General features: G+C 47.5%; 1 protein-coding gene across 3 annotated transcripts in view; it reads right to left on the bottom strand.

Annotated features, from left to right (window-relative positions):
- Nucleotides 1-6,865: 6,865 nt before the first annotated feature.
- The window catches only part of C1H1orf21 (chromosome 1 C1orf21 homolog), a 229,090-nt gene continuing 224,788 nt past the window's right edge, over nucleotides 6,866-11,167 (bottom strand). For all 3 annotated transcript variants that reach the window (XM_067029359.1, XM_067029364.1, XM_059040674.2), the window contains one exon: nucleotides 6,866-7,676. In XM_067029359.1, coding sequence (XP_066885460.1) covers nucleotides 7,638-7,676 — 39 coding nt within the window. In that variant the 3' untranslated portion in view covers nucleotides 6,866-7,637. The remainder of the gene's footprint in view (nucleotides 7,677-11,167) is intronic.

Raw genomic sequence — 11,167 nt, 5'->3', positions numbered from 1 at the left:
GCCCAGGAGGGCAGGTGTGGAGGTCTTGCAAAATAGGTGAGCCCCAAGCCGTCCTCAGGGCCCTCTGGGGTCAGGAGACCTGAGCCCCTCAGCTAGGAAAACTGCCTTCAGCCCCCAGTGCCTCCAACTTCTCAAGGAAATTCTGTTACCTACTGTGGTCTTGAGTTCCTAGCAACATGCTGCCTCACAGCTGGTATTTTGATTCATCTAATTCTTTTTCTTCTCCTTATAAAGTTTCTAATTATTTGTCTGGGGGCAAAGGGAAGAGAAACCCAACGCTCTGAGCTCTGAATAGGTTCTTTGGAGAACTTAAAAGGCACCGCGAGCTGTCTGCACAGAGAGACTGTCTGCTGTCTCTGAGCCTTGCCCGCGTCACTACCAAAGAGCGCAGGGCTCCAGGGGCCTCCCTGTCCCCACGAGGCCCATGGCAGCTGTCTAGGCCTGCGGGTATTTTCCGTGTGCACACAATCCATCTGTGCTTTTTTGTTTTCGTTGTTTAATTCCCCTTTCTTTGGCAGGACACAGGTGCACACTGCAGACACAGCAGAGGCTCGGCCACCAGGTAGGACCCAACCCGGGGAAAGGCTGTCCAAGGGAGGCTGCCCTTTGGTAGAATGAATGAAGACCTCACACCCCGAGTTGGGAAGCCCTAGGCGGCTTCCCGTGTATTTACCTTAGGGTGCGCCCTCATCCCGGGGTCTAGGCCGGCCTGTTCCCAAGAGGTATTTTTAGCCTTGGTGGTTCTACGGCCAGGTCAGGATGACTCGGAGCTGCACCCCCCCACCCCTGTATGTCTCTAAATCCAGCCCAGGTTAAAGCTCTTGAAATCAAACAGCTCTGGGCGAGAGGACAAGGAGCTGGGACAGGGGTGGAGGATACACAGGAATAAATCATCTCAGCAAGAAACTGTGTACCTCCCACAGCGAGGAGGGAAATTCTGGTCCTGATGGGGATCACACTTCCCTCTCTGGGCGGCCTCGGCAGTGGGCTTCAGAGGGGGCAGAGCATCACCTGCAGCTCTCTTTAGGCCCCCTGGGCTGGGTCACTGATCGTCCTGTGGCCACACCCCTCTCTTCTCCCTCCTCAGCTCCTAATTCCAGCTGCCTCTCTGCACACAGGCCCTGACAACCCACGCTGTCCCTCCTTTGGCCGAGTCCCATGCTGTCCCCTCAGCCTGGAAGACCCTTTGCAATGCTCTCCCTCAGGCCTCTGACAGACTTGAGCTTTGATGTCCCCTCTTTTAGGAAGCCCCCGATCTCCGAAGCTGGGCGGCTGCCCCTCTGAGAGCCTCGCGCGGAACCCAGTAATTCCCTACTTCCCACACTGTCTTCCCCACTAACGGTGGGCTCCTTGAGGGCGGGAGCTGGGCTTGGGCCAACCGTGTATTGCTGGGGATTAGCTCAGTGCCTGGAGTATACTAGGTGCTCCATATAATCTGTCGAATAAATGTGTCCCCGACACTGGAAGAGGCAATGCTAAAAATGTTACATCTGGGCCAACCTAGACGAAGGGGCCCCAACCCCAGTCGCTGGTGTCCCAGTGGAGCTGCTGAAGTGCCACAGTCAGGGACATACTGGCTGAGTGGGAGAGTGTGTGAGAAATGCTGGGGTATATACGGCTAGACCTGGCACGTGTCCTGAGGGATGGGTCCTATATGTGCCTGGAGTTGGGAAAGGCTGCCAGAGTCGAGGTTAAAGCCCAGGTGAGTGAAAGATGCTCTTCCTTGAAGTACTTCAATGATAAAGTAGTTGTATATTTTTCCTCCACGTATCTTTCTGTGGGGTGTGTGTGTGTGTGTGTGTGTGTGTGTGTGTGTGTGTGTGTGTTAGGAAATTGATCCAAATTTAGAGTCCTATAAGGCAGCTGCCTTGTTCTGCTCTAGGAAAATAGATAAAGAAAAGCTGGCTTGCAATCTACTGCGAAACTTCCCTTGCTCACTTGACTGTCAAGGGAGAACAGTCCCTGAAGATCTGGACTGAAATGCCAGAAACCAGGGGCTGTTCTATCACTTCTGGGTCTAAGACCAGGGGTCCCCGAGGTTCTAGAGCTAGTCTCAACCCTAGGGACCCTAAGGCAGTTCTGGCTGAGTTCACGGTGTTCTTTTTGCTGCCTCTAAGTCTTACTCAATCAGATGCAAAGCCTTGGGCTAAAATCAACCCCTGGAAAGGAAAGAAGGGAGAATTCAGAGTAGAGAGGGAAGACAGTATTAGAATAGGGCCTTTGGTTTAGGGGTGAGTCTTGGTGAATTAAAGCGATTTCTCTGGCTTCTAAGAGATAAGAGCCATTCCCTACATCATCTTGAAGGAATTTGACAGCTACCATGTTAGAAAGAGGCAGGAATCTTGGCAACAGTTTTCCTAAGAAAACTGGACATAGCACCCCCTTGACACAGGAAATTCTTTTGATTCTTTCAAGCTAAGTAAGTGAGGGCGGAGGCGGGTCCCCTCTAGGCAGCACCTTTAACAATTGCCATGGAGACATGAGTCATCTTCTTTAGAGGTTGTGCCTTTAGAAGCAAAGAGAGGAGCTCTGGGGAAATTCTTGGGCTCTTCTGACCTTGGAACAAATTAGTTAAATGCCTATCCAAGTCACTACATGACCATCTAGAACACTGAAGGTCTTGAAAGAGATTCACATCTAGTTTCAATGCTTAAACTAGCCTGGAAAATACAAAGGCCCCAGTCCAAAGATCAAAAAGAGATGTCAAACCCTAGCTCACAAGAAAGGATTTCAAGTTAATGGTCCAGGCATTGCCTTTCCTCCACCTTTGGAGATCAGATTCTCCTAAACTTCTCTGGAGGTTAAGGCTTTTCACCTTAAAAAGATGCATCCTGGGATGAAACAAGCCTTGGGACCCGGGAAAGAAATCAGAGTACTCAAAAGCCTGTTCTGGTCACATCTGATACCTAATTGCAGATACCAGCCTCCTTTTCCGCATGCTGAAAGGATTCCAAGGAAAGAGATATGCGCCTAAAATCCCAAAGCCGTTCCCTTCTGGGCACTAACACCCTGCTAGCCTCTCCTGGTTTGTGTGTCGCTTATCAGATATAGGAAGGCCAAGTAAAACACTCCCCATGAAGAAACCAAGCTGGTGGTGAGCCGAGGAGAGATTCTGGAAAAGGGAGATGCCCCCAAAGGGTTGTTTCCACAGTGTCATGTTGCAAAGGGCACAGTAATCATAAAAAAGATTAGGAAAACACTTGAATGACATCTTTCCTTCTTTCAGCATGGCCATTTATGTTGGATATATGAATTCTACACTTAAGATACACCACCTAGAACATGGGGGTAATAGATTCACGTTCCAGGATTATTGTGACAATTATAAAAATGCCTACCTAGCACAGTATCTAACACAGAGTGAGTTTAAAAAATAAATGTTAATTCCTTTTCCTCTTTCCCCAAGATTACATTAGATCCCAGATAAGGTACAAGAGTCTTCTGGAAAGCATGGCATAGCTAGTGAGCAAGTCCTAAGGTCTGTCACAAAAGTAAATGTTTACCCACAATCCTCATTTTCTTCCATAGCTTTCGACCCTCTTCCAGAGACATACAAAAAGGTGACTGAAGTCAAGGGCATTTTTCTCCCCCCTTGGAAAAACATGTCCATTCATTGGTAAAAGGCAATTCATAGACCTTATCCATGAAATTCCAAAGGTCTACGGCAGGGGCATATTTGCAGGTGGAAGCCGATTGCCTCACCGGCTTTATACAAGCGCCGGGAGTGGAGGTGGGGAGGTCCGGTAATCCACCTATGACATTGAGAAGCATGTTCCTGCTTCGAGCCACCCTTTCGTTATGCCCTTAAATATATATTCCCTCTCCCCAACCAGGCCTTATTCTCCTACTAGGGTTTTAAGCAAAACTTAGCAAAAAGTTTAACTTCTGAGACGTACAAAGAAATAAAGCTCTGAGCATGTCTTCTGGGGGAAAAGCATGCAAGGCAGATTTAATGTAAAATTATAGAGTGCAATCTGATACCTTTTTTTTTTTATGAGGGAGTTGGGAGGAGGAAGGAGAGAGCCTTAGATACCAATTGTTTTGCCTTTCATAAAAACTATATCAGAGTCCCGGAGTCCAAGATTCAGAGTCAGTATTTTCCTAGATTAAGAATTTGATAATTTTTCTTCCTATGATACTGACATATTTAATTGAGTTTCTTTTCTAAGACCAGTAGACATGGAAACGCTCTTTTAAATTCTTGCCCAGCGTCTAAGCAGGACTTGGAATCAATATGCCAACGGGTCTCATAGGCTGCTGAGGTAAACTGCATAAGAGGTATAATCTCTGTTCTTAGCAGGCTTACGGGAGAGTGTGGCCCTAAGAGAAAATACGTCTCAACGAGATTGTGAGGAAGACAAAGTTATAACGCAAACTGGGACCGAAAGGGGGGCACCGTCATCCCTGGACCTGCTCCCGGGGGCTGTCAGGTTGCAGCTATGGCTGCTTCTGACCTTGGGTGAGCCCCTGACACGGAGGTGCAGGAGGCTGGCACCAGCATGGAGGACTAAAGAGCCGAGGGTCCTCCTCAACCAGAGCATCAAAGCTCCATCTCAGACCCTGGGCACTGCAGACGGGGAGAGACCTGTCTCCCAGCAGGCTGGTGGGTGGCCGCTGCTATGTCTGAGGGCTGACCTAGTTTTCTGTCTCCAGACTTTGTACCTTCTTTGTCCCTAAGTAGCCCGTAACACCACCCTACGCTCCAGCCCGGGGCTAGGAGGCATCATGAGGTAAAAGCCTCTTTCAGGGTTCTCTGCCAGTACCAAACACGCATTCAATTATGACAGCAGCACTCCATGGTCCTGAATCTCTGCCAACCAAAAGAAAGCTACGCACATACTGCTGAACTTTTACAATTCTACAACTCAGAGGCCATAACGCATGTGTCATCCAGCTGTAAATCTTGGCGACAGTCTGCCCCACCCACTGGCCACTAAAGCAGCTGGATTTTGAATAGCACCGGGCACACAGCCATCGCCCTTCTCTGTCCTAACTGCTTCTCGGTCCATTTCTCATTCTTTTTCTATACCTCCATCCGCCAGACCGTTTCCCTCCCTCCTTCCTTCCATCTCCCTGAGTCCTCAGAGGTGACAGCCAGCAGAAGCGCCAGCTTCTGGATTATTCTTTCACTGTATCTGAGACAATGGGCTTAATGTTCAGATACACAGGGGAAAAAAGAGGCAACGTGTTTTTGCATTAGACCTTTTCAGAAGGCATAAAAAAGTAAAGTACAGACACAGATCCCTTGACAATTTTATGATTAAAACCAACAAATGGAAAACAGACAGTTTTGAGCGTTGCTAACATAGTCAAGCATTTTCACGCCAACTGGCTCCGTCACCCCATTTCTCAGATCTGTTTCTAGATGTACCGAATGCGTCTGCAGATGACATCACTTTTGCACATCAAAGAGGTACCCCGTGTTAAACCCGGGAGACAGAACTCCGGGTGAAAAGCCACTGGCTCACAGGCACAACACTTCGGGTTTCACGAAACCCTCAAAAATCAGATTCCCCAGAGACACGTGGCTCTGTGTACACGTGTATTGTGTCAAAATGTTAAACGTGACCGTAAGAAAAATGATGTGAGCCTGTTTCATCTCCACGTGGAAGGTGGTGATTTTCTGGGAAGACACTATCTGAGACACCAAATAGAGGAGCAAAATGGAAGACATTTAGCGTTCGCTTCATTCTTGCTGGATAAGAACAAGGAATCTCGGGGAAAGGTCACCCTCGGAACAGTGAACAAGTCTCTGGCGCACAAGTTTAAGGTGGGGCTTAGCAGTTCGTTTACAGTTGGGGAAAACTATTTTAGTCACTTGGCCAAAAACCATAGAAAGGGAGGGGACATAAAACCCTAGGCGACTCGACCTCTCCCTGCGTTTTTTCTGCTCTAAGCTGGATAAAAAGCCTGAAATTTTGGCTGTGTCTCTATTTATGTAACAACCACAGCTGCTCCCCCAAATAGCTGCTGCTGCTGGCTGGAAGAAGGAAGGGCTTTTGCTGCTAACATTTGAGTCCATTTTCTCTAGTGCCCGACGGAGTTTCCTTGCCCTCACTTTTGGTGTGTGCCGGGTCTAAAAGGAGATAAGGAATCTCCCCCTGAACATATCAGTGGCGCCACCAGCTCTGCGGATGGATTTTCAAGTCAAGCTGAGGCCTTTCGCGTTCACAACCCCGCAAACAGAGAAACACGCAGTGCTTTTGCTGTGTTTCTTTCTGTGGGCCAAACCCAAACCTGGACTGCTGGGCTGGCACCGAATAAGGCGCCCTCCCCTGAAAGTCACGAAGAGAACCCTCGTCAAAGCTATCGAACGTGTTAAAAAAATACAAAAGTTATTTTCTCCTTTTGATTGCTATTTACTTGTGACAACATTTGTTAAAAATATTATTTCTGTCTTTGAGAAGAGACCATTCTCTTCATAGAATATGGAAAAATAAACTCTACCAAACCCACAGTTCATCTTCCCCACTACTGCCCGGGGCTTTGGCTTTCGCATCTCCGAATATCATCACCAGTGTCAATGTACTATGTTTTCCAGTCGGCAAACGCTTTTCACCGCACCATCCAGTGCTGCAAGTAAGAGAAAGGAAGTGGCAAGGCCCGCGTGCCATTTTGAAGGGAAGGAGGGTGGTTTATTTGCTAACAGGACGAAAGGTAACAGGGTGGGGTTTCAGGCCCTCCTAAGAAGCCGTGGGATGTCCCCTCACCTCCTCTGGCCACTGTCAGCACTGCAAATGCTTGGTGGGTTATAAATGGGATGGTAGGCGGCCACTGAGGAGTCATTGCTAAGGAGGGCTCGTCTTCCGCACCCAGGATCATCGTAAAACACTGAGCTGGATGAATGGGAGAAGACAAGGAAACATAAAAACAGTAAAATGTTTATTTTCTTAGAAAAAAAAGTAGGCAAGAGGGATTCAAAATGATTGTGATCACACTTCCGTCCGCATCGGAGCAAAACTGACGCTGCAAGCTTGATCTTTGATTCAGAGACCCAGGAAATGAAACCACCTGCCGTTCGCCCCTATGTCACTTCCAGGGGTCATGTCACAACATGCTTTTAATTGATAACAGCGTCTCTACCTCTTCTTCGCAGAGAAACAAGGCTTTTGCCATAGCAACCGTCCCATCTCCAAAGCGCAACACTGCCAGTGAGAAGCAAGGCTTTGTTTGGACTGCTCGGGGCGGGGAAGGCAGGGAGGGAGGAGAGAGGGAAGGAGGCGCTTGTCTTAGAAGCGGAACCGGTCTAGGACAGAAGTTGGATATCTGAGTTCACCACTACCTCATCTTATAGAAAATAGGTTGGAGAGCATCTGTAAAACCAACAATATCTTTAAGGTGAAATCGCAGAATTTTGCTGCAGACCTGGACACTGAGAGAAGTGAAAAGTTGCAACAAGTTTTAACTAGCAGCAACAAAGAAAGTTCGATAACAGTTTTTTTGTTTGTTTGTTTTTAGCAATATTCCTTGTCAAGTTCATTAAGAAACATTGTAATTTAATGGGGCATACGATATGGAACAATCTTCTTCTGCTATAGTGCCGTTCGCTGAAGAGAACCGACCTTTGCAAAGATTTCAACGTGGGGTGTAACCTATTTACACAGTAGTAGCTCCCAGTTTGAGTGGTAGAATTGGTGCTATGTGATATCTTCTTCTTCCGAACAGTAATCTCGACCCTTGAGAGGAAAAGAAAAGAATAAGATGTGACTGAGAATCCAAAGCAAGGCTTGAGACAGTTACTTGTAATCGGTTTTCTCTCAGTATACGTCTCCCTGCAACAGGAGCCAGGCTCCGTCATTGACTACGGAGCACCGGGTAGGTAAGTCATAAATACGTGTTGGCTGATTTATAAACTGTATATATCTCACAGCAGGGAAGTTTTACCAAGTCCCCAGTAAGCCCTTATTTTGTATTGGTAAGAACTTATATTATACCAGGCACAGGAAAGACTCAGCCTTTCACAAAGTAATTACCAAATGGATGATGGATTCAGGAGACCAGTATGTCATGAACAGGAGAAACCAAAATGAACAGTGAACGAGTCCCTTCCTCCTCGGGCTCCACAGCTGTATCTCCAAGCCCAGAACTTACACTTTTACAGACGAGGATGGCATAATCTAGGGATGTCTTAGTTTTAACCCACCCTAATGTGTTGGTGTTTTTTTTTTGTTTGTTTTGTTTTGTTTTTGCTACACTGTGTGGCACGTGGCATCTTAGTTCTCCAACCAGGGATCAAACCCACGCCCCCTGCAGTGGAAGTGCAGAGTCTTAACCACTGGACCACCAGGGAAGTCCCTTAATCCATCCTAAGTTAAAACAGGGATTAAAAAACAAAGATTCACTGAATATGTATAACACATCTAGGACTATGTTTGATATGTGTGGGATGCACAAGGAAGGCAAAAATGCATTCCCTAACAAAACAGGTTACTCGAGGGCTTAAGAACTATATCCAGCCATTACTTTTGGACATATTTCATCCTCTCTCCAGCAGGTTATATACTCTATGAAGGCACAGTTAGGCCTGGGATTTAAGCTCCACATCTGACATCACTGGGCTGTCTTGGTCAAAGCACATGGCTCCTTGGTCTGTAGTCTCTCACAGAGAGCACGGAAACAAGTCCCTGTCCTGCCTGTGTCACAGATAAAGGCTTTGTGTAAAGTCACGTATTCATACTATTTACATCCTTTGACCACTTTCTTTTTTTTTTTTTTTTAAAGAAAAGAAAAAAGAGGAATGTATTGGAAAGATACAAAGGTATCCCAAAGAGGTGAAGGCTCGGTAACCAAGGTTGGGAAGGACAGATGTGGGAACAACATGGACCTTACCTCCTGAGAGTGGCTATTAATGTGACCTAGTTCCAGTAATTCCAGTCTCTGTGTCTGTCGTTTCTTTTTTTTCTTTTTCTTTTTTTTTTTTTTTTGCGGTACGCAGGCCTCTCAGTGTTGTGGACTCTCCCGTTGCGGAGCACAGGCTCCGGACACGCAGGCTCAGCGGCCATGGCTCACGGGCCCAGCCGCCCCGCGGCACGTGGGATCTTCCCGGACCGGGGCACGAACCCGTGTCCCCTGCATCGGCAGGCGGACTCTCGACCACTGCGCCACCAGGGAAGCCCCTGTGCCTGTTGTTTCAAATTTCCTGGAGTGACAATCATACTGGCTCAACTGGACTGAGCCCTCTACCCCTGGATCACACAAGTGTGAACAGGTAACATCCCATGATGCTCAGGTTTGCCGAATGCTCTCTCCACGTTGGGTACCGTGCTTAGCACTTTTCAAGTATTGCTGATTCTGCCACCACAGCCCTATGTCTTATGTACTGTTGTGTCTCCCATTCGTCAGATGAGAAAAACAAAGCCCAGAGAGGCCCAGAAGTTTTCCGAAGTCATAAAGCTTTCACCCGACCTCCAATCTTTGGCATGCCATGCACATATCTTTAACTTTCTGACTAGATAGCATAGGTGGTAGCTGGAGTTTGGTCTCTGCAAACATCCCATGTTAATACCTTAGGGTTTTGCACGAGCGATCACAGTCCACATCTTCTTTCCAACAGAAGTCAGAGCCATGTCCTGACTGTCTAAAGGGCTTGGCATCCAAGCCTCCCCATGACCTAGACAAGGGCGGGAGAAACATGTGGAGAGTAGGCTTGACCACAGCTGTATGCAGGAGCAAAAACAGCTAGCTCAGCAGCAGTGGAAGGGGAGGGGGCTGACTTCTTTCTTTTTAAACACACACTACATGTTTCAATTCTGGGGCGAAAGTTCCTTTAAACATAAAATTTTCTTTATAACTGGGACTTATTACTAAAAGTATCTAAAACATAAAGAAAATAATAATTTTGCATACAACTATTTCTCAAGTGTATGACATGTTCCTTTGTCACAATATCTGTATATTGGAAGTCGCTCACATTCTCCTAATATTTCAGCATCATTTTAATGCAGGACGGTACCCCCTGGCTGGGCAGTCATCCTGGCTCTGTGACCCACTAGCTCTGGGATCTTGATCGAGTTACCTCTCTGTGTCTCACTTCCCCCATCTGTAAAATGAAGATAACAACAGTACTGACTTCCTGTGGTTGCCGAAGATTAATTGAGTTAATAGGAGTAAAGTGATTAAATCAGGCCTGGCACATAATTTTACACATGTATGTGTGTACTCATGTGTGCACGTGTGTTTGACAAGTAAAAGAGTGCTGCCACACCAAGAAGTCTTCGGGGCCTGCAAAAGCACGAGGGTGGCCCGTTCTCATGCTAATCGGTCCCAGATTGCTTGTTCTCTCTGAATGATTCACCAATTAGCAGATTTGGGTTTCTTCTACTATCACATTGCCAACTCTTACCCCTGCTCCTTGCAGAGTTTTTGAGCCTGCTTGTTTTACTTGCTGCAAAAAAAAAAAAAAAAGTCTCCTGGGCAGGGAAGCTGGGTGACCAATCTTCCTGACAAGACAAGTGTGTCCCCAAATGACACATCCCTGGTGATACGTGTCCAAGCAGATGCCAGCTGTTGCCCCGGCCCAGACCACCCAGGAGACACTCCCTGAGCCACATGATGGAGAGCCAGAAAGGAGACCTTCGTGGACCCTGGCGGTTGGGAGTTTATTCTCCACTGTGGGCAACAGGACACATCCAAACCTATCAGAAATGTATCAGATGCACGTATCCTCAACGCATGGGGCTCAGACAGTAGACATGAGAGTGGCCTCTGAGCGTCTGGCTGGAGGGGAAAGGTGGGTTCATGGAGTTCACCTTAGGAAAGGAAAGAGGATTTCTCCAGTGTACATGTGGATACACACACTGTTGTGAGACGCTGGGCAAATCTTCGGGCTTTGGTTTCCCGGGGATAATCACGGTCTCTGTTTCACGGGGTTGTGATCAGGATTACACGGGAAAAACACCGTTTCCAGCAGGTGGTCAATAAATATTAGCTGCTGCTATTGTTACTACTACTGCTGTTAACCCCCTGTGTGTCCAGGCCCTGGCAGGAGAATACGGACAGCCTTCCTTGCGGCCGTCAGGTGGGTGAGAATTGTCCTCACAAATTGTACTCTGCCAGGTGTCAGGGAGCCCTTCCTTCCACCTCAGCCTTGCACCCCAGACGGGCCAGAACCCCAGGTGCTGAAATAAAGCTTCTATGGCAGACACCTCAATCCCTTCCCTTCTTAAGA

Source organism: Kogia breviceps, chromosome 1, assembly GCF_026419965.1.
Source record: "Kogia breviceps isolate mKogBre1 chromosome 1, mKogBre1 haplotype 1, whole genome shotgun sequence".
NCBI classification, from domain to species: Eukaryota; Metazoa; Chordata; class Mammalia; order Artiodactyla; family Physeteridae; genus Kogia; species Kogia breviceps.
This window is presented reverse-complemented; position numbering and strand designations above follow the sequence as displayed.